This window comes from Heterocephalus glaber, unplaced genomic scaffold (assembly GCF_053883595.1).
Source record: "Heterocephalus glaber isolate CG9 unplaced genomic scaffold, H.glaber_assembly_v1.0 deba00001509, whole genome shotgun sequence".
Classification (NCBI taxonomy): domain Eukaryota; kingdom Metazoa; phylum Chordata; class Mammalia; order Rodentia; family Bathyergidae; genus Heterocephalus; species Heterocephalus glaber.
This window is the reverse complement of record NW_028258325.1, coordinates 29243009-29267545: the sequence shown is the minus strand read 5'-3', so window position 1 is coordinate 29267545 and position 24537 is coordinate 29243009. Positions and strand designations below refer to the sequence as shown.

The 24537-nt window shown below is 34.3% G+C and overlaps 1 protein-coding gene across 3 annotated transcripts in view; it reads left to right on the top strand.

Moving 5' to 3' along the window:
- Arap2 (ArfGAP with RhoGAP domain, ankyrin repeat and PH domain 2) overlaps positions 1–24537 on the top strand; it is a 177754-nt gene that overhangs the window by 72552 nt on the left and 80665 nt on the right. For all 3 annotated transcript variants that reach the window (XM_004867672.4, XM_087187437.1, XM_004867671.4), the window contains exons 12-19: positions 1885–1970; positions 2670–2852; positions 5606–5780; positions 6203–6337; positions 15053–15197; positions 17400–17502; positions 18143–18341; positions 18522–18585. In XM_004867672.4, coding sequence (XP_004867729.1) covers positions 1885–1970; positions 2670–2852; positions 5606–5780; positions 6203–6337; positions 15053–15197; positions 17400–17502; positions 18143–18341; positions 18522–18585 — 1090 coding nt within the window. The remainder of the gene's footprint in view (positions 1–1884; positions 1971–2669; positions 2853–5605; positions 5781–6202; positions 6338–15052; positions 15198–17399; positions 17503–18142; positions 18342–18521; positions 18586–24537) is intronic.

Here is a 24537-nt window from a genome sequence, read left to right as displayed (position 1 = left end):
ATTAATACTCATGAAAGTAGCTTGTATTGTGACTAGTTTTCTTGTTTTGTGTTTTTGGTACTGGAGATCGAACTCAGGACCTTGCACTTGGGAGGCAGGCGGTGCAGCCACTGAGCTAAATCCCTGGCCAGTAACTAGTTTTTTATTGAAATCTTAATACCTAACTACCTGGCTTCTCAGTGAATTTGAGAGTTCAGACAGTTATCTCAGGGAGTAGAGGGAAATGGATCTCATAACAGGAATGCTAGTAGAGGTCTTGGAGAGAGTTAGCCACAAGCTAAACTTTACTGCAGTTTTCTTCTCTGTCTCCTCTCCGTCAGAGGGACTCCCCTCTGACCGCCTCTTGCAAACAGAAAGCTAGATGATGAACAGACATGTGTACATACATGTGCATGCACGTGTACTAACTCACACAGAAGCTTTACCTAGAATATGCTAGTCTGGGAAATTAGACAAATATATAAGACATGACATTTCTTCCAAAAATGTATACATAGTAATTACAGTACTGCATGATAAGTACAGGACTAGAGTTTAGTACAAGGTTCAGTGACAGATTATAGAAGAAGAGCTCCTACCTGAGCTACAGCCAAGGCAGTGAGCAGTGCAGCTACAAGAGTTGCCTGGAATCCTTTTCTACAGCCCTAATACATTACACTTCTCATACTACAAACAGCTTTTCTCACCAGCTAATTAACAGTAATGGCAACAATGAAAAACATCAGGCAGCCACCCTCTCCATTAGATTTTTAGAGGAGATAGCTGTGTGTGGTCCTGGGCCTTTCTACTTATGCTGCCTTTCTTTTCTCTCTCCTTAGGATCCTCACCTTCCCACTTATTCTTCTCACTTACTCTCTTAAATGATTGTTCAGCCATGGTTTTTCTGTTCCATCATGCTACTTGGATAAGTCTGTCATGTTAACACCATCAAGCTTTCTGAAAACTTTCCATTCCCCTCCATTTTTTCCCCTTTTTTTCTTTCATATATAAATTTTGGAAGCAGCCTATATGGCCATCAATAGATGAATGGATAAAGAAAATTTGGTATTTATACAGAATGGAGAACTCCTTTTCCATAAAGAAGGATAAACATGAGGCATTTTAGAGAAATAGATGCACCTTGAGACCATAATGTTGGAATTTTTTTTGAGACCATATTGTTAAGTGAAATAAATCTGACAGACAAGCTTAAATATTGGATAGTTTCTCTTATATGAGAAACCTGAAATAGAAATGAAGAACAAAATAAAAGAAAATAGGGGCCTGGGGATTTAGCTCAGTGGTTCCGCTGCCTGCCTTGCAAGCACAAGGTCCCGAGTTCTATCCCCGGTACCAAAAAAACAGAACAAAACAAGAAGATAATAGGAAGTAGGGCAGTAGATCTCTTTCAGATGGGAAGGAGACCAAGAGATGGAGGGAGAAGCAGAGAGGGAAGAAAAGGGATGAAAAAAGAATTGAAACGTGTTATGTACGTGTGCCAGCTCCCCGTGAGGAGTGAGATCACCGTGTACTGCAAACGTGTACTAATAAAGGAATAAAAACTGAAAAAATATAGTTTTATTTTAATACAGGATAGTAACAAAGATGATTGATGTTACCTAGTGTGTTTTTTTCCATAAACTACTCAGTGCTATGGACATTTAGCAAAGTAGGTATTAGTATGTTTTAAGATGAGATTATTCACATTCTTATGTGTATATATACCTATGCATTTTTTTTTTTTTTTGGTACCGGGTCTCAAACTCGGGACCTTGTGCTTGCAAGGCAGGCAGCAGAACCACTGAGCTAAATCCCCAGTCCTGGCCTATGCATATTTTTAAAAGAAAGTAATATAAATTCATTAAAAATTAAGCTGAGAATTTTACTACTTATTATTTACTTCAGGACAACATAGATCTTTGGGACCAAAAGATTCCAAGGTTAGAAGTCTGAAAATGGATGCCAGCATTTGGAGCAATGAACTCATAGAGGTGAGCCCTGTTTAACTGGTAGTGATGAACAGAGATCCAGGTAGAGGTATGCAATGGGGTGGCAGGATTTCTTTACATGGTCTTTTGTGAGGCCATCACCACATTAGGAAAATGGCTGTGAACTATTTGATAAAGTAACTCAGATACCTTTAAATAAGGTACTTGTTTAAATAAAAAGTAAAGGGAGTTTTAGCAGTAATAACTGCATAAAGACTGGACAGCTTTTATAAAATTAAGAACTTTCTTTTTAACTAAGCATGGTGCCATATTAGAAATTTGAATGAAGACATTTGGCAGAATATATTATTCCTCATCTTGGACAACTTAACTACTGTTGAGTTGAAGGTGCTATCCCTCGTCTCCATTTTCTTCTCCCCTTCCACTCTTAGCACCATTAATACACCTGCTGTGTTTTGATTAAATGTGTCTTCATGTGAGCTTCCAAGATTAAGACTACTTTACCTGCAATTTGTGTGGCTTGTATTTCCTTTCCACGTTAATGTTTTGCTATTATTTAGAGCATATAGGCTATACATTAAAAATAGATATATCTACTTTCACACTTCATCTTCCTAAAAGAGTTGTCTTTCATATATTCTCTTACATTTTATACTGTTATGCTTTAATTTATAATGAAGCTTTCTGAAGATTCTAGTACATTTGATGAACTGATGTTTTATAATTTTTTAAATATTTCAGCTTTTTATTGTCATTGGAAACAAAAGAGCAAATGATTTTTGGGCTGGTAACCTTCTAAAAGATGAAGAATTACAAATGGACTCACCAGTAGAAAAGAGAAAAAACTTTATTACTCAGAAATATAGAGAAGGAAAATTCAGAAAAACTCTTTTGGCCTCTCTGACCAAAGAAGAATTAAATAAGGTATTCAATAAAATGTAACAGTAGATATGGACTTTAATGCCTTTTTAAACATGTGCCAAGTTTCTTGATAAGAAATAAAAGGTCTTATGCTATTTGATAAAATTATTGTTTAATTTTTATACGTTCTTTTGTGAGACTGTAATGGTTTTCCCCTTGTTTTACATGAGTATTCATTACCATGGGTGAATAAATTTTTCCTCTCTAACCATGGTTTTCAACTAAATCACACTTATCCTCAATATTCTTAAAACTTTGAGCACATCCTCTGTTTTACAAAAATGTAACTTTTTATATTATGGACAGTGTCAACCAACATTGACAATTTATTCATTGTATTATTGTAAACTATAATTTGTTAAATACAGTGGACTTGAAGTCTTGCTTTTCTTTTTATAAATATTTTATGCTGCCCATTTGGTCTTTTGACAAAGATTTTAAGGCAAATATCTTTGCTAAATATTCCTACCTCTTTTTCTAAATTGCTGTTTCTTCAGTAAGATCCTTTTAGTTTAGTTATTTAATGCTTTTATATACCCATTTCTTTTAATGTTCAGATGATAATATTTTAATTATTTTCAGTTCCTTAATGTTTTTTAATGGCCGTGCTTGTTGGGTAAAGATTCTTACAGAAGTAACATTGTGTTGAGTATTTTGGAAAAAAAGACCTTTGTCCACATTTTGGGGATATATATATATATATATATATATATGTACTGTGCTTTTTTATCTGTTGGTTCAGTTCTCCTAAAACAAGTTGCTTTCCTTTGTATGTCTTAAGTATTACTAATGTGGGGTCATTAACTGATTTTAAAGCAACATCATACAAAAATGCAACATTTCTTGTGGGTTCCTAAGGTGAAGAAGACCCAGGAAGATGGCTCAGTAGGGTGGGAACCAGATTATTAGATGTAGGGTGTTTAGTGACATATTTAAGATTTTGGGGGATAGTATTTTCATAAGACTAGTTGTATCATTAAGCTAACCAACCACTTATACCCGATATTCATAGGATAATAAGGTATTATAAACCTAGGATTATGCTTAGTGTAATTCTGTATATCAGAGGTCCATAAACTAAGTATAGAGAGAGTAAATTGTAGGTTTTGGAAGGCATTTGTGAGTTTAACACAGCAGTATGTTCCCCCCAATTCATTCTCCCATTGCACAGTAAGGCGAATCTTGTTTGTGAGCAGTTATTGATGTCCTCAGGTGATGTCCTGTCTCTCACACCATGCAGTTTCCATGAATGAAGCCATTAGATAAGTTTTAGATTAAGTACTAACAAGTGCATCCCTCCTGAATATTTTCGAGAAGTTTACTTATTAGAACTTACATCTACAATGGACATATTAAAACTATCATGTTAGTGTCAGTGAGTAATTTTCACAAAAATCATTTATGCAGTTATTTTTGTACACTTGGTAATTACCGAATCCTCTTTTTGTTGCTAGAGATACAATAGTGTTAACAAGTAGATTTGGTTCTTTTATTTCTGGGAATGACAGTCAATTAAGACTGGTGGTAACAGCTAGATTCCACTAAATACACAATAGCCAGGATAGTGTGCTGTGAAGGAAAAGAATAGGGTAATGAGAAAGGGAATGAGCAGAAACGTAAACTGAGGAGGTGCTAGAGACAATCAGAATGGAATGTATAGTTTTTTTTTTCCCACACCTATACATGAAGAAAATCTAAGACCCAGAGAGAGAGAGAGAGAGAGAGAGAGAGAGAGAGAGAGAGAGAGAGAATTTGCATAAGAGCCCTGACAAATTATTACAAGATCAGTTGTAAGAATTCAGGCTTCTTAATTCTGAGGTGAAGGAAATTCCAGAGGTGAGCCAGGCCAGGTTTGAAAAGATAAGTTCTTTCTTACCATTTGACCCTCAGGGCAGGAACCATGAGTATATCCTGGGACTTCTTGGATATATCCTTTGAGTTCCCCTTGGGAACAGCTCCTGCCATTGATTCAGGCAGTGTCGCAGAGGGCAGAATCACCACCAATCTGTCCATGTGTAGTTTGTCTAGAAGAAAGTAATGCAGTGAGTCTGAAGCTGAACATTCAGGTGGAGTCGGAATGTGACCATCTTCATGTGTGAAAGATAATAAAGTGCAGGCTGAGAACTGCCCTAAATAGCATGGAAAAGGTATAGAGGCAGCTTATTCTAAGAAAAAAAAAATTTCAAGTCTCTTTTTTGATGTTTGTACAAGGATGCTGTATAATGTAAGTCAGTAATGTTGCTTCATTGCCTCTTGCTTACTGTTCCTCTTCCCGTTCCTTGTCCCTAAAGGAAAGATACTTTAGACATATCTTTCACATTGCCCAAGCACAATGATAATTTAAAATTCTCCGCCTTCTGATGAGGTTGGAAAATATATTAACATCATTCACATGCAAAACATTCTGTGTATACTTCACTATTACATTTACGGTGTTTTAAATTTTTATTAGCATCAGCCATTAATCACAGCATTTAAACATAAAAAGTATCTTTCAAAACAGTTACGATGGATTGGAAAGTTTGAAAGGAGAACATCATAGTAAAGCAGTGAATGGAGGGTGGGAGGTTTGGGTTGTAATTGAGATCCATACCTTTTGTGCCTACTGCCTACCTCAGAGCATGGTTATTAAAAGCCTTCTTAGGAAAAAAGGAAAGCAAGCTCCATCTCATAAATGAATTGTCAGACTTCCATCCTTTTCCTACGTTGAATCATATTTCCTTTCCTTAAAAGGTATATTTTTTGTTAACGACTAGGCTCTGTGTGCTGCTGTAGTGAAACCAGATGTGCTGGAAACAATGGCTTTGCTCTTCAGTGGCGCAGATGTCATGTGTGCCACTGGAGACCCTGTGCACAGCACTCCCTATCTGTTGGCCAAGAAAGCTGGACAGAGTCTGCAGATGGAATTTCTGTACCATAACAAGTTCTCAGGTTTGTCCCTAGCACTGCTGCTATCCTGCTGTCTTCTCATAGGGCCCTAAAAGGACTAAAGCACAATCTTTTTGTTTCTCAACTAAAATCATCAGAATGAAGAAAAATATAATTACCAAAATATTTTTATGTCATTTCAAGAAAAAGTTCAGGAAATACATCTTTTATATTTCCTTAATTTTATAAATGGAAGACTAAAATTGTTAATCCTATATAATCATTTCCACCAAAATTAAATCCGATTTTCATACATGAATAATAAGTATGACTTCGGTTCTTATTTGCAAATTTTATGCAAAGTAAAACAAATCTCTATATTCAGTGGTAAATTTGAAGTCATTTTTCTTCTAGTTTAAAAATCACCTACATACTCATAAAGGAATAATTATTTACATATTGTATTATTTCATTAATTTTTCTAGATTTCCCTCAACATGATATTCATTCTGACACTAGGCTAAGTCAAGAGCCTGCCCAGGCCACATTCCTCTATGACTTCTTGTATCAAGCTCCTGCTTCTGCTTCTAAAGTATCTTCAGAGAAGAAACTACTTGAAGGTATCTTTTCTGCCCCTCTTAGATATTCTTCCAGATAAAACTTTATTTCATTATTAAAATAAGAGGTTTAAATTTTGATTTTTGTCCCTTAAGATATTAGATGTGGTCTAGCAATAGAGAGATATTTTTTGAACATCTATAAATTAAATGCTTGTAGGTGTAGATATTCTTTCACGTGCTGCAGCAAGGACTTAGTGCTGGGTTAGAATGCTGAGTGAATTCTGGGCAGAATTCACTGAAATCTACATTGTGAGCCAAACAAATCTGTTACTGCTTTCGCATATTACTCCAAAACAACTAAACAGACAAACAAGAAACTTAGAACTCAGTCTCTTCCCTACCAGTTAGACAATATAAATAAGCCTGAATAGGAAGAACTGGCAAGTTTTTATCATAGGTTGAGCCTTACTTGTCTGAAGCACGTGGGGGTGTGGGGTTTTGGATTTTGGGTTCCAGACGTTTTTGCATTTAGGAATATTTATGCACAGTTGGAAATCTTGAAAATGGGATGCAAGTATAAGCATAAGAAATCATTGATATTTTATATATGCCTCAAAGACAGCCAGAAGGTAATATTATACAATATTTTAAATAATTTTAAATGTGAAACGGTTTTATGATGTGCAGTTTTCTACTTGGGTCATCATATTGGTGCTCAAAATGTCTTATAGTTTGAATTTTCAGAATAGGGATGCTCAACCTGGTATACATTCAGTCAATATTAAGTTATCTTAATAAATTTGTTCCAGTTAGGTGTTTGTGTGTGCGTGTGTGTGTGTGTATTTAAGTAAAAGGAAACCTGAGCCTGGTTTCAAAAAAATTATGGAAAAAAAATTAGGGTCATCACTTTGATTTAACAGCATATTCTAGCTGTTAAGAAATTATCCGAGCAGAGGCTTATTGATCATTTATCCCTTTATCATGCTATTCTTTGTGTCAGGTTTGGCCATGGCATTGGGAATAGAAAAATGAGTATGATGTAGCCTTCTGCTTATGCTATTTACATTTAAACTATGTTGAGAAATATTGGCAGGAAAATATGATGAGCCTAGTCTCACTGGAACAAAAAATATACAAGAGGGATTACTTATACAAGCCAATTGATGGTGGGCATTTATTGGTTTGGCAATCTAACATTAATTCCTAAGATGATGTAAATCAGTAGAATTACTCATCAAAGGGACAATAGGATGAAACCTCACTTTAGAATGTTAATCCTCATACTTGTGCATTTAAAGTGATTATTTCGGTATAAACTCTTTTCACATCATGTATCCTTTATTGGAAATTCTTGGGACCAGAGATGTCTCAGATCTCAGATTTTTAGCATTTTTGAAATTTATGGACAATTTAATGCTTGAGCATCCCAAATCCAAAAATTGCAAATCCAAAATGCTCCAAAATTTTATACTTTTGAATGTCTTGTTAGCACTCAAAAAGTTTCAGACTTTGCAACATTTTGGATTTCAGATTTTCTGTTACATATGTTTAACCTATATTTAAAAATATATATTTCAAAGCAGAATTACATTAGGATTAACTGTACTTTATGAAATTTTCCTAAAACAACACCTGTCCTTTAGTGAGTATGTACTACATGTCAGGTAGAGACTGCTTTAGGTTATTTGCTTGCATTAATTATAATCCTCATAAAAATTCTGTAAGAAAGTTGATATGCTAGTTTCCATATGAAAAATGAAGGAGGTCATCACGAAGCAGAATTTTACACGTGACTAGTGTTATAATTATTACTATGACATTCTGGCCTTGATCATACTGTGAGTGACAGCCAAGAAGTAATAGGATGGAAGAACATTTTTATCCTTGGATTTAGATATTTTTGATTCTTTCAATAATTGATTTTTATTATTTGCCTTTGCTCAGCTTAATTGATAATTGACAAATTTTATGGAGATTTTAAAAAATCTTCTGTTTTTCCTATCAATATTTATTCCTTAACTAATCAAAGTGTAACTGATCAAGGGAGGTTAAAAGTACCCTCATAACCTGTGAATTGACTATTATAATTATTTAAATAATGTAATAAAACAGTTATTGTACTCATCAATGTTTACAAGTTTCTATTATGTTTTTTCTAAGTAATAGGATATCTTATAGATTAATTCTTCAAACTACTGCATTTACACAAAGATCAAGTAGGGAATTTGAAACACAAAATTTCTTTCCTTAAGGTTTGCAGTATATATGCTAAGCATTATTTACACTAAAAAATATTTTTATAAACTTATCAGATTGCTTTAATATTTTCTTAAAGCTAATTTTTAAAACTGAGTACTGAATTGATGTTGGAACATTTATGATTAATTTTTTCCTTTTATAAGTCAACCATAAAATTTTTGGTTAAAAGTTCTTAACTAAAAACAGAAATGGATGCATCTATACAGTTGTCTTTTGCTATCTATGGAGTATTGATTCTAAGGACCCTTGTGGGCACCAAGATTTATGGATGTTCAAGTCCTACTTATAAAATGTTTAAAATGGTATACTACTTATAGTACCTCTTCCCATATACTTTAAAAATTTTATTTATAATAGTTACCTCACACATTACCTAATGCAATAGAAATTTTGTGTGGTTGTTATACTATATTGTTAGGGAATACTGACTATAAAAAATGTCTGTACATACTCAGTACAGATACATTTTTTTCTCCAAATATTTTTATATCCATGGTTGGTTAAATACGTGGATTTGGCACCGCAGATAGAGAGGGCCCACTGTATATGTAATTTACTTGGGGCTGTTTTCCCATTTTGAACATTTTCTAAAAGTAATGTTAAAGTGAGTTGCTGAGTTTTAGCTGTGCAACACTTTAGAAATTATTTCATTTGAAAATAATCTTCTAACAAGATATTTGATTCTCTTCTTCTGTGCAATTTATCAACAAATTCTGTTTGAGTTTCCAACTCAGAGAACCTCTGCTGGCACCGTCCTAGCCCCATTCACCATCATATCCTTCTGTGATGTAGTGCATGCCCTTTGATCACCTTGGATCTTGGGTCTACCTTAGCTTTGCTACAAACGTTACATTGATTTGCAATGTAAATCGGACCCTGTAATTCTGTTGCCCAAGTTCATCCAGCAGCTTCTCGTTCCTGTTTGTTGTGATAACCTGGGCAGATCTTCTCCTGCTATCCCCTTCAACTCCTGACTTTCCTCTGTATGTGCCCAAACCTAGATGTACGGGCTTCCTGTCTTCCTAGAAATGTCCTCTTCACCTTTGTAGTTGCTGTTTGCCTTCTGAGAGGGGCACTCTGTCTGAGTAGATTCTTAACTCTCTAGGGATCACCTAAGTACCACACAGCCAGCAAGGCCTCTGTCACCCTACTGAAGTGTCTTACAACTGCCAGCTATTCTCTCTTATAGGATGCTGCATATTTTCATCATGGCAATTCTTACATGAATATAATTCCTTCTTCATTTCTTTGTTTCTTCCTCTTTCAGTGATTCCATTGCTCAGTTTCACTCTGTAGCTCTCAATCAGGCGTTGTCTTTCTCTGGTTCATCCAGGATGATCACATCTTTGGTGTTCAAAACAGTGTTGACAGAGCAAATGTTAGTTGAATGAGTAACCATTTCTTTAAATCAGTTACTAGAAGGGTAAGAGAGCAAGTCACATGTTAATGTTTTGTTTTTGACAGTATTAATGATTTTGTTTGGGTTTTAATTACTTGCAGTCATCTGAGACCTGAAAATATTAAATGGAAAATTACAGAAATAAACAATGAGTAAGTTTGTATTATAGTGTGTTTTTATAATTGTTCTATTTTATTATTACTACTGTTAATTTCTCATTATACCTGATTTATGATTTAAATTTTATTATAGCTTTGTATTTATAGGAAAGAACCATATATACATATATACTCAGAAATACACATATATACCCACAAATAGACACACACACACTGTTATCTACAGTTTTAGGCATTTAGTGACAGTCTAGGAGTATAACTCCCTCATGGAAAAGGGAGGACCACTGAATGAAAGATATAATTGCTGACACACAGCATCTTTTGTTCAGAAAGAGCCCACTTAAAAATGAAAGAGGAAAAGAACTATGAAGAAACGAGTTCTGGGTTTCTTTTCTCCTTTCAGGATTCTGCAGTGGTGTTACTGTTATTGCATACCAGCTCCATGGAAAAAATGAATTATTTGGAAAGATTTACAGATTATAGTGTGGTTGTCACCTTTGCCTCTGGAAGGCAAGCACCTGGACAAAACCACTCCATCAGCACTTGTCAGCAAGTCCACAGAGTGAAATGATTAAAGCAAAGACAAAGGCTGGGAATAAAATGCGTGCATCCTTCAGAGAGCTACAGAGCTTCACATTGTCAGTTCACCTTTCAGGATTTCAAGTTCTAGCTCTTGGTTATGAAGACTGATTTTTATTTTCCCTTTTTCTTTCTCAGTTTAGTGTTCATGAAAAGAAAGATTGATAGCTCTTGTAAGCCTAAGTACAGAGCTGAATAATAGCATCCTAGTTTTTTTTTCCTTTTTTCCTCCTCAACCATATTTTTCCCCTAGGTATCTTACCTTGATTTGTTTATACAGTGTTTGCGTTTTTAAAAGAAAGTGGTTGATATGGTTTACTAGAAACTCTGTTTTGATTTGTTTATATTTAATTTCATAGATTAGCACTCAAGATTTTTGAAAACCCTTTGTTCTATAAAAACCTAGGTTATATAGTTTAAAACTGTTTTTCCAAGGCTGAAACATATTTATTTAAATGAAAAGGCATCGTGATGTATATTTGTGATTTTAGTGGATGCTGAATTTCATCAGGTTAGGAAATTCTCCATCAGGAAACAACTCTGTGGTTTTGATAAATAATAGTTTTGCTTTATCTACTGCAGATTTATTGTGCACTTATATATTAGAAGATTTGATTCCTTCTTCACCCAATACATTTTAAAAATGGATTTAAGTGATTCAAACGTGAAACAGACACAGGCGTGTCATGCAGTGGTTAAGAGTGTAGCTTCCCAAATTCAACTGCTTGGGTTATACTCCTGCTCGGATGCTAAATACCTGGGTGACCTTAAGAAAGTCAATTAAATCTTAAATTTCTGTGGAAAGAGTACATGAAAATGGTATAATAATAGAACTGACCTAACAGCATTATTCTGAGGAATCAGTGAGTTAAGATATATAAAATGTGTACAAGGGTATATACCACATAAATAAATGGGTAGTATCATAATACCAAGCAGAAGGGACAGTGGAGGGATTACATGTAAATGCAGCTACTTCTGGCTTCCAGTTAGTTTTTGTGTGTAGGTGTTTTCCTACAGATGTAGCTGACAAGGTGCCCATGTAGAGAATTCATGCCCTTCTATCCTAGCATTTAAAAAGGTGACTTCTGTACTTGTTAACCTGCTTTTGGGTAAATACTATAATTTTTTCTTTCCTGTTCTACTCTAAATATCAAAATTGAATAGAAATCATCTCTGATCACTTTATCCACTTTACTTAATCTCATAACCAAGCTCCTGTCAAACTGCTGAGACCTGACAGCTACCCATTCTGTGGCCCTAAGTTTATTGTTGGACAAGTTCTAGAAGCTGATTAACAGTAAGACTTCTGCAGCAGAGAGGGTTTCCTGGAGGGTATTGACATTTCTTAAAGGCAAGAGTGCACATCTAAATTGGCCTAAGCGGACCAATGTTGTCCAACATAGTTTTGCCAAAACTTCTCGTTGCTTCCCAAATCAATAAGAATGTCATGACTTTCTACCACAGCTTTGCTATTCTAAGTCCTCAGAGGTAATAACTGCCTTCCTTGTCTGACCTTTGGCCCATTTCACTTAGGAATATAAAGCTAAGAAATGCTTATAGAGCTAAAGGACTAAATCTCTTCTAGCCCACATTGCTAATTTAAAATGAGTTTGGATGCACCTTTTAAAAAGAGATTTGTCATTTATTTCTCCTTTAGAATTTACATATTAAGTTCTGCATTCATGTTTGCTTTATGCATCATTCATTTGGCACTGTTTGTTTAAGGCCTTCAAATGTCTCCCACTTGTCTACTGCAAGAGTTACAAACTCCCCAGCACTTGTCACTGAAGTCTCTGGGGGCCTGGCCTCTGCCTTGAACCTGCAGTCTTGTTTCCCATTTCCTGCCTTCCTGTGTAATCTGATTGTCCAGCCAAATAGGGTTTCTGCATTTTCCCCTTGCTGTGACTTTCCTCATGCTGTTCTTTTTCAGAATTATGAAATAATTATAGCTTTGAATCCATGTCTTTTTGAGAAATGTGCCTCCCAAGTAATAAAGGCCTATTGAAAAGCTGCATGTTTTGGAAAGGTTTTTCTGATTACTGCAGTTTGAGGGTGACTTCTTCCTTGAATGCCAACCCCTAAAAGGACCATCTGACAGTTATCATTCCAAACACATCTCCCCTTTCATGGGATTACAAATCGATGGTGACAGAACAGGATAGAACTCTTGCCTGTGCCAGTGTTTGTCTGTGTATTGAATATTGTACATTTTTAAAAGTTTTTGATGAAGATTATTCCAATCATCATACCGTCTTGTTTTGAAGCTATTTCATAATTACCTTTGATTAGTACAATGTCCTTTTTATATATCTTAGAAATAAACAATGATTATTTATTTAAAAATTAGGGCCTTTCACAATGTTTTACTATAGGATTTGAGGGTCTTGGAATAACACATCACTTTCCACTTGAAACTGGTGAACCTCCACTAGCTTTCTTTTCCAGTATTTCTTTTCCAGGATTTCTTTGTGCTGGCTGCTTCTACTAGTTATGATTCTCCTTGTCATTTGGCAATCTATTTTTCAGAATATGGCGATTCTACACTTAGGGTTTCTATCTGTTGAGTGTTTCTCCTAGTGATACATTGTCTTATTGTCTTTTACTTAACACCACTTCCACTTAAGTTTATAATGGTGTGCTAAAAGTCAATAAATAATTTATTTTTTCTTTTAAGTTTTTACTGTTTTGACTTGATTTGGTACAGAAAGCTGCAAGTATAGGGAAGAACACCCATTTACTTAGACAGTCCAGTTACTAATATTTATATTTGCTTTATCCTAATTTTTTTGTGGATGTGTTTATATACACACAGTCATGTATATACACATACATATTTGTGTATATGTTTGTCTCATACTTTTATCTCTGCACCCTCATATTTAGAGTCACTCAAAGTAAGTTGCAGACATGATCCTTTTTACCCCTGGTATCTGTGTGTGTGTGTATGTGTGTGTGTGTGTGTGTGTTTTGTGGTACCAGGGATCAAATTCAAAACCTTGTGCTTGCAAGGCAGGTGCCACTTGGCTAAATCCCTGGCTAAGTGTGTATTTTTTACAAAGAAAAATAACCACTATAAAGTGATCAGACTTAAGAAATTATCTAATCTGTGGGCTTTTTTTTCGTATATCTAATCTATAGAATTTCTTGGCCTTAATGTTTATAGTTCTCGTGTATTTCAGATTAAAAATTGAATGTTGCTTATATAATTCCATTCTTTGCATTAACTTACAATTTGAGTTATGCTAGTTTTTGGAGCTGTAAAATAGGATAGTGAAGTGGTAATTCAAAAATAATTCTGGGCCGGGCATTTAGTGGAGTGGCACCACACCTGCTTTGCAAGTGCAATGTCCTGAGTTCAATTCCCGGTAACAAAAGGAAAAAAAAAATAATTCCTTATATCTAGGGAAAGTAAAAATTCCAAGCAATTTTTCCTTCATAATATTACTTAATGAAGATAGGGCTGTAGCTCAGTGATAGAGTGGCTTTGTCTAGCATGTGCCAGGTTCTAGTTCAGTCCCCAGCACTTCTGTATCATGTCTCCCTGCCTCTGGCTTCATTCTCTCAAATACACTTTTCACAGTAAGCAGAATGTGTAAAAGTCAAATCTGATTGTATTTCACTGCTAAAACCATTTCAACCTTTGCCATCACCTATCAAATCAAGAATCAGCAAAGTTCTCTTAAAAGGACCTGTTGTAAAGTTTAGATTTTGTGGGCCAGCTCAGCTATGCTCTTACAGTGACAAAGTAGTCTTAGACAATCCACGAACAAATGTGTGTGACTGTGTTCCAATAAAACTTGATTTACAAAAACAGATGATGGTCTGATTTGGCCTGCATGCTATAATGTGGTGACCCTATGCCGGATGCATTTTATATGCCCTAAATAAAACATGAAAACACTGCAAGTCTTGACTGTTTCTTCCTTTGCATCCCTACTTAATTAGTAGGTATAGTTTTTTTTGGTTTTTTTTTTTTTTTTTTGGTACTGGGGATCAAACTTGGGACATTGCACTTGCAAAGCAGGCAGCAGAACCACTGAGCTAAATCCCCGGCCCCTAGTAGGTATAGTTTTACTTTTTATGCTACATTTTTTTCTCCTCTTTGTAACTCTCTACAGTCATCAGTCTTTAAAGCTTTAGAATTATTTTGCAACAACTATTTTATGGATCTGCCTACTTCTGTGTTTATCAGTTGTCACTTCTCTCTGGTACATTCCTTGCTATTAGATTATAATTTTTTTGAGACCAGAAAGTATGACAACTTTATATTCTATGCATCAATGTCATGCTCTTTAACCAAAATTGGAAATTTATTTGTTTGAATCTAGTCAACATTTAAACCATGTATTTTTTTAAAAAGTAGATTTAGGTTGTTGTTCAATTTTTTAAAAGTTTTGGGTTTGCTTTAATTTATAGAGACAAATAAAAAGTGGTGTATTTTGGAAGGAGGCTTCTTGAGTTACTACGAAAATGATAAGTCTACAACACCTAATGGCACCATTAACATCAGTGAAGTTATCTGCCTGGCTATACACAAAGAAGACTTCTATTTAAATACTGGGTAGGTCTACCATTAAACAGCTAAGAGTCAAAAAGTATTTGCAGACAATTATCATACCAAGTAAAAAGGATTTTGTTAACATTCCAGGTCTTCAGTTTTTCTCTGTAAAAGGATTTAATGGTATCTTGAAGCCTATTCATTTTACACTGTCTAAACATTCCTTAGAGAAGTCCATAAAAGGTAGTGAATTAAAATATACTAGGTAATGAAAGGCAGCGTGTCTGCCTGTCATTCTAAGTAAATTTATTATGTTCCAGTACTTACTGTAGCACTTTGACTTTTATAATTCAGGCATTATTTTAAGTAATGGACTAATGGCAAAATGTATGTGTTTGGTTAATGAGTGTTATGATGAGAAAACATATGAGAAAAAATATTCAGTGATGACCTACTCACATTAGATTTAAAAAATTGAATATATTCAATAGCATATTCAATGCTAAATTTCTTAAAGATCTACTTTTATGTTTTGATAGTCTGAAGAAGTTGCAATTAAAGGATTAAATGTTATTTATGTAATACGTTTGAGAGTTTAAATGAATTTCTGTGAAGATTTTTAGAAACAACATGTAAGGCCTGATATGAAAAGTTTCCTATGTTTTGCAATATAATTAAACACTATAAGTATTAAAATCTAAATGGACACTGAAATGAATAGACATTTCTCAGAAAAGTACAGATGGCCAATAAATATATGAAAAAATGTTCACTGTCTCTGGCCATTACAGAAATGCAAATTAAAACAATATTGAGATTCTGTCTTACCCCAGAAAGAATGGTCATCATCAAAAAATCAAATAATAACAAAAACTGATGAGGCTGCAGGGAAGAAGGAACCCTTCTATGATCTTGGTGGAAATGTAAACAACTACAACCATTATGGAAATCAATATGGCAATTCCTCAAAAAGCTAAAAGTAGAAATTCCATTTGATCCAGATATTCCCCTCCTAGGTATCTTGCCAAAAGACTTAAAGACATCATATTACAATCATATATGAATACTCATGTTTATAACAGCACAATTCATAATAGAAAAATCTTGGAAGCAGCCTCTATGTCCATCAAGAGGTGAATGCAATAAAGAAAATGTGGTATTTATACACCGTGGAGTACTACTCTGCCATAAAGATTTGTAGGAAGATGTATACACCTTGAGACATAATGTTAAGTGAAATAAATTAGACACACAAGCTTAAAAATTGCATGATTTCTCTTACATCAAAACCCAAAGTATAAATCGAGCAAATTAAAAGATAATTGGAAATAGGGAGATAGATCTTTCATAAGAGGAAAAGGGACCTAGAAAAGGAGGGAGCTGGAGGGAAGATAGTGGAAGGGGATGAAGAAAACAATTGAGTTGGGTTATGTATATGTCCCAACTCCCTGTGAGGATATAATCATTAGGTAGTGTAAACATGTACTAATAAAAAATAAAAATTGAAGAAAAATCTAAACCAAAAGTTTTTGTTTGTTCTTTTGTGTTCCAGTGCCGGGGATGGAACCCAGGGCTTTGCAGATGTTAAGCACAGAGTCTGCCACTGAGCTATACCCCCAACCCTAAACCAAAAGTTTTGTAGTAGCACAGTATTTTCATAAATTTTTATATGAGGGAAGAGATTTTTTAGAGATGTTAGTTACATACAACCATGTGAACTACATTGTCATTATTAAATAATTAGATTATTACATTATGTTGTGATACTAATATATGCCCTGTATATATCAGTATTACATTAGGTAATACCGAACAATAATGACCGATATACTAATTGAGATGACTTGCTTTGTAGTGAAATTGTGTCATCAGATGAAATGAGGATAGACAATCTGTGAAGTGAGATAAGAACAGAGTTAAGAACAGGTTGGTCAGTTTTTTGAGCATTTAGAGCAATGCAAGGAGTTGTCTGAGGGGGGATTTGGCACCGAGGAGAGCCTGTGTCAAGCCAGTCAACTGATGAGTGTCCAAGACATTAACAAAGACATGCTACAGAGTGATTAATTAGAAAAATGTTCCTTTTGTCTGACTCAGTATGTTCCATTTAGGTCATTTAAATAAAATACAAAACAATAATATCATGAATAGGTTGACTTTTTAAACATCCCATTTTAAAAAGGAATTTAATTAAAACCTTGACATTTGTGTTGTTCTCATAAGAGCCAAGCATAACTTATGGTCTCTTTTTATTTGTGCATGCTGTAGGCCTGTTTTTATCTTTGAGATCTACTTACCCTCAGAGCGTGTGTTTTTATTTGGAGCTGAAACATCTCAAGCTCAAAGAAAATGGACAGAGACTATAGCCAAGGTATTTAAATATTATATTGTGTAAGTCAAGAAAAGATTGTTAACTTGGGGTCTGTAGTTGAGCTTCAGGAGTCCAGGAAATTTTAAACAGGATTCAGGGAATAAGGTCCATACTTCAATAGATTGTCAAAGACTATAGTCAAAGGGGGTTAAAAGCCATCTGCCCAGTACCTGAAGCAGACAAGAAATTATTCTCATAAATCTAAGACCATGTTTTTGATGATTAAGATATTTTTAATATTGTGAAGTCATTTCTTTGTATGTCTTTTTTATAGGTAGATATTTTATTCTTGATATACACAAAGAGAAAAGGGACAGATTCAGTAGAAGATATGAATGGACCAAAGTATGGGAAATTGACATTTTGAAAAATGCCACAAATTAACAAAGAAAATGTCTCCCTCTTTCAACTCTGTATATAGCAAGAAAGATTGGTTTAAGATACTGCTATTTGAAAATGAATTTTAGCTGTTCACTTTTAAGACAGATACAAGTTTAAATAAAATTGAGTTTTGAGTTACTTATGAATCTTTAAAATAGAAAAAGTAGAATGATTTTTTTAACTTCCCTCATATCTGTAGATAGGGAAGGAGTTTCCTGTTTTCACTGTCTTTATTACTTTTCTGTATTTGTTTTAACAGCATTTTGTTCCCTTTGTTGCTGAAAACCTAACAGAAACCGATTATGATTTGATTGGTCAACTGTTCTACAAAGACTGCCATGCCCTGGATCAGTGGAGAAAAGGCTGGTTTGCTCTGGATAAATCTAGTTTACATTTTTGCCTTCAAATGCAAGAAGCTCAAGAAGATAGAATGCACTTAAGACGACTGCAAGAGCTAAGTAAGATGTGGTTTTCAAGCCCCTTTGAGATATAATTCTATATTGTTCACACAATAGTAGCTTTTATATCAAATTATAATAGCTTATGCCTCAGCTTTTGGCTAAGTAGTAGTAGTAATTGTGTCTTTCTGTTTCTTTTGTGTAACATTTAAAATCTGTGGTTATGTCTTATCCCTCCAGCAACCAGCACAATGATTCAAAATGGGGAAAAATTGGATGTCTTATTCCTGGTAGAAAAAGGGAGGTAAGTGCCTTTTTGCTTTTTAATCTTTTATCTCAACAAGTGTTGGGAATGAGATACGGTATTTTGGTTATCTTCTTGGAAAACCAACCATTATTTTATATTTTTGGAAAATTTTTCTGAATTATATAACTAAAATTTCTTTGTGGAAAGATTGTATTGATGAATTCTATGTATTTTTATACTTTTTTATCATAAACAGTGATGAATTTTGTAATTTTCTGTAGACCTAGATTCCTTTGAGATTTGGAAAATATTTGGAAAGTAGTTTGATAATTCTAAATTTACTTTTAGTGTAGGTAGTATTTGGAAAGTAGTTTGATAATTCTAAATTTATTTTTAGTGTAGGTATGATACATGTAAATAATATCTTGAATTCATCTATGCATGTGGATGATACATATCTAGAACTTTATTTCTTGAATTTATTCAGTTTTTCAGGAACTACTAATTATTTACTGTACTTTAGGTCTTTCATAGTTTTGGGGATACAGTGAATAAAATACAATTTCCCTGCCCTCGTGAAACTAGTACAAGAAGTGGAAAAAAAAATTATGTTATGTTGTGTTCATCAGTTTTAAATCGTATGAAGAAAAATAAGTGAAATAGTGCCTGAAACAATATTCTGTTTTAGCTAGAATGATAAAAGAAGGAATCTTTAGTAAAATATCTGCATAAAGTGAAGAAGCAAACTCTGCAGTTATCCAGATACTGTGGTCCAGATTCAAGGGTCCAGTGTCAAGGATAGCTGAAGATCCTAAGAGACTTTTGTGCTTTGCATGTGCAAAGTCTGCAGATAATCTTCTGTGTCTGGGATGATTTTGTGAATGAGAGAATGGGAGGAAATATCTCAGGAGCATCTCAGGCTAGATCACATAGGGCCTTAGAGGTCATGATGTGTACATATTTGAATTTGATGCTAAATTTGATAGGAAGCTGCTCAGGTTGAGAGCTGGGAAGTTTGATGATCTCATTAATGTTTTTAAAGGATTACTCTGAATCAAGATGAATGAGCTTTTTAAGACAAGAGTCAACCTGGGTATCTAGTTACAGAGCTTTCACAGAAGTCAGTGAACAGTTGGGTGACCCGAGAAATAGTGGTCAGAAAGGTTGAATATACTGTAAAAGAAAAGTTGTCAGGATCCATTGGTGTATTACATTAGTGTAAGATTAACTATAAACCCAAAGTTTTGGGCCTGAGTAATTTTATGAAGGATAATGCTGTTTGTTTTTTTTCAGATAACAAGTACATGAAGAGTAGTGGTAGGATCAGTAAGTTTGGTACAGTAAATCAAGTATTTGTCTTTGGCAACAGTACTGTATTTTGGAAGTATGTGTTTGGTAGCAGAGAGAAGCCTTGAGTAGGCAGTTGGATATGCAGATTTTGAATTAAGTGCAGTGATTATACCTGGAAATAGAAATGTGACCCTCATCAGCAAATGCTGTTATTTAGCCAAACAACTGGATGGGTTCACTGAAGATAATCAGTATAGTGGGGAAAGAGTTGAGACTGTAGGCAAAGGCCTCCAGTATTTAAAGGACAGAAAGAGAGGAAGATCAAGAAAAAGAACCTAGGAATGAGCAGCTATGGACATATCAGAACAATTAAAGAGATAGTGTTTCTTGAATAAATTGGGTTTTTTTCCCTCCATTTCGTACCATTTGGGTAAAAAATAGCTTCATGCTATTTCAGAATGTTCAGCTCTACGGTAGCTCCTAATAACTTAAAACACACACACACATGATATAAAAATACAGGTAAATCAGCTTTCGTCTTTATTTTTCCTGCTAGTGACAACAATAATGATTTTCAAAAGTTCTTTGAACCTGTCTTCCATACAACTTCTTAGGAGGACATGAACAGCCTTAGAGAGCAAAGCATAGTGCTGATTAAATATTTGTTAAAATTTTTTTTTAACTTACAGGCATAATTAGGACTTATCATTTTTACTTATTTATTTCTTGGATTGTGATGGTTAGTGACACTTTAGATTTTGCTTTGTGTACAACAAGATAGTTTCACTGAATTGCCAAAGTATTGTTAATTATATTTTCAGAAAAGCAATATTATGTGTGCATAGGTAGTATTATGACATGATAGTATTAGAACAAGTACAATTTTTGTCTATTAATATTTGTGGAAGGATTACTGCTTGCTACTTCCTTGACAGGAAAAATTAACAATATAGACTTGGTATCGAAGCTTATAGAGCTTGTACTTTTATTATTTTTTCTCATTAAGTTTATTGGTACATTTTAGGTATAAAATAGTTATATTCATCTTTGGGATCTTGTACCTTTACATGACTAATCTTGGTTCTTATTTTATCCCCATTCCCCTACCCTCCACCCTGTCTACCCTTCCCTATTTACAAAAACTTTGTTTCCGTTTTTTTTCCTTTTCTCATATTTTTTCTTTTCCCTTCTTTCCTTTCCTCTATCCCTCCCACTTCCCCTACTCCTTTAGACCTTTTCTTCCTATTACATAATGTCAATTATATATATATATATATATTTAAATTACATTATCAAGATTTAGAGGACATTACCGCAGATTTTACAGAATTTAAAAGGATATAGAAAGCATATTACAAAAATCTTCTTTGAAATAAATTTGACAACTTCTATGAAGTACCTTGGAAGACAATTTAATGAAACTGACTCTGGAGGAAATATAAAATTTGAATAGCACCTATTAAAGAAAGTATATTCCTAGCTGAAAACCTACCTATATGACAATAACAGGCTCATATACATTTTAACTAATAAATTATATCAAATATTTAAAGCAGAAAAGAGAAGGAACACTTCTCCCCTCATTTTAGGAAATCAACATTGTGCTAATACTAAAGCTGGATAAAGATAATAGAAGAAAAAAGTATGAACATAGATAAAAATTTGTTTAACAAAACAAACTATTAGAAGTCAGATCTGGCAATATGTAGTAAGTGGTTTTATTATAGGGATGGCAGTGTTGGTTCAGCATTGGAAGATCCACCCCCTTAAGTCATCATTTTAACAAAGGAAAGGAAAAAGCCATATGATCCTGTCAGTAATTGCAGAAAAAGAATTGGACTAAATTCTACAGCTGTTTATGGTAAAAGCTATGAGGAGACTAGAAGTAGAACAGAACCTTCTCAACAGATAAAAGACATGTACTCCATACTTCCCGCAAAAACACCTTATATGAATGGAAAAGGTACAATGCTTTCCCCCTAAGGTGGGGAACAAGGGCAGATATGCCTACTCTTCATCTGTCCATTAAACTTTGAAATATAGGCCCAAACCAAAATAGTCTGGCAATAAAAAGAAACAGCACAGGATTGGCAAGGTAGAAGTAAGATCTTCATATGTAGATGAAATGATCATCTACAGAGAAAAAACTAAGAAATCTCTAGGAGCCCCTAGAACTTGTATTTGAATTTAGCAGGATTAGAAAACACAAGGTATATAAAAAAATTCAGGTCTATGTATACTTGCTATAAATGAAGAATTGGATATTAAAATTTAAAAGTTATGTAGGAGTACAAAGGATGTGGAAAAGTAAAAAGAAAAAAAAACAGTGTTGGAAGACATTTATTATTTAATTTTAAGACTTCCTCTAAAGCTACAGTAATCAAGGCAGTGTTGGCCTAAGGAAAGACAGATAGATCATTGGGATAAGACAGAGAATCTAGAAATAGAACCACACATATATGGTCCACTGAGTTTTGAAAGATTATTTAACATTAACATTTTATAGAACATAAACTGAACTCAAGAGCGGAGGAAAAGGTAATGTTTTCAACAAATGGTACTAGAACACCTGGTATCCGTATGTAAAAAATTAACCTCAACCCTTGATTTCCATACATAAAAATAACTTGAAAGGATCTATGACCCTAAATATGAAAGACTAAAAGTATAAAACTTAAAGAAGAAATTATAAGGGAAAATGTTCATGAATTTAGGGTAGGCAAGAATTTTCTAGGATTAAAAAAAGCATGATGTATAAAAGAAAAAAATTGATAAATGAGATTCCATCAAAATTTAGAACTTTAAAAGGCATTGTTAAGAAAATGAAAAGTAATCCTTAAGGAGACCATATTTACAATGTATATGACCTATGACCAGAATATATAAAGAACTCTTACAGCTCATTAATAGACAACCCAATTAAAAAGTAGACACAAGAAGATGATAAATAGCCAGTACAGCACAAGGAAAGGTGTGCAACACTAGAATCAGAAAAATACTAATCAGTACAATAACAAGATTGAATTATACACTCATTAGGGAGATGAAGTTAAAAGTTTTAAAAGAACAATTGTCAGCTTAGGTGTGAACCAGTTTAGAAGTTTCTAATACTGCTAATGTGAATGTAAAATGACAAAACCATTTTGGAAAACAATATAGAAATTTCTTGTATTACTGTTAAGAACCAGAAGTTCTGTTCTTATATTTTTACTTAAGAGAAAGGAAAACGCATGTTCACAATAGATTTGTGCATACAGGTTGACTGTCCCTCATCTGAAATTCTTGGGACCAGAAGTGTTTCAGATTTTGAGTTGAAATCCACTTGATCTGCAAAAAGGATAGCTAATCCTGCTTTTTTTCAGGTTCCTGTTGCATGGAGTATTTCTGCCCTTGAACTTTCAGTCTGTGAATTTCTTTTTAAATTAAATGTGTTGTTGGATCTTGCTTCTTGACCCATTCTGCCAGTCTATTTCTTTTGTTTGGTGAATTGAGACCATTAACACTGATAGTTATAACTGATACATATTGACTTATCATTGTTATGACTTTTTATTTTTGTTGGATTCTCCCCCTTAGCGTTTAATTTCTTGTGCCCGAAGGATTCATTCTGCTGGGCTTCCTGGGATTGTCATCCTGGTTGTCTTTTCCTAGGATATTGTCTAAAATTTTTTGGAGTGCTGGTTTGGTATTCATGAAGTTGGTGAGGTGCTCTTTGTAATGAAAGTATCTTATTGCTCCATCAGTTTTGAAAGATAGTTTTGCAGGGTACATCAATCTGGGTTGGAGGTTGTTTTCCTTTAGGACTTGGAATACATCACTCCAAGCTCTCCTTGCCTTGAGGGTTTGCGTTGAGAAGTCTGCTGTGATTCTGATGGGCTTTCCTTTGTATGTGATTTGTTTCTTTTCTCTTACTGTTCGTAGAATTTTGTTCTTCTATTGGGTTTCTAGAATCTTCACTATTATATGCCTATGTGTTGATTTTTTTTGATCATGGCTAGTTGGAGTCCAATATGCCTCCCTTGTCTGTATGTCAGGTTCTTTTCTCCTCCTTGGGAAGTTTTCTGCCATCACTTCTGTGAACGTTTTTTTTTATGTCGTCTGCACTCTCTTCTGTTCTTTGACTCTGATCAGTCTTCTGTTATTCTTCTTTGCATTGTCTAGCAGCTGCTAGATTGATTTCTCGTGGTCCCTTACTATTTTTAAGAAATTTTTCTTTTTCTGGTCACTAATTGCAAATTGTATATCTGAAATTTTGTCCTCACATTGGCTCATTCTGCCTGCATAAACTTTCAGTGGAGTTTTTAATCTCCTGGAAATCTATTTGCATCTGTTTTATGGATTCCACTTGTTTCCTATGTTGGGATTCCATCATGTTCCTGAGCTCCTCTATTTTTTTTTAATCTGTGTCCTCTCTAGATTTATTAATCATGTCTTGCAGTATGAGGACAATATCTGCTGTTATCTGAGAAATTATTTCTGATTTCATTTTTTCCAGATCCTCTTTTGTTGCCAGTTCAGGGAGTCCAGGTGGTTGAGTATCAGATTGTTCCATCTCCTTTCCCTTTGGGGTTGCCTTATGTGATCTGGAAGTCTGGTTTTGAGACTTGTTTATGTGTCTTCTCATTTCAAAAGATGCAGCCTGGTGTGCCTTTGCCAAGGCAACTTTTTGCTCACCCATTGGTCTTCAATTCTCCACAAGCCACAGAGCTGCCTTTTCTC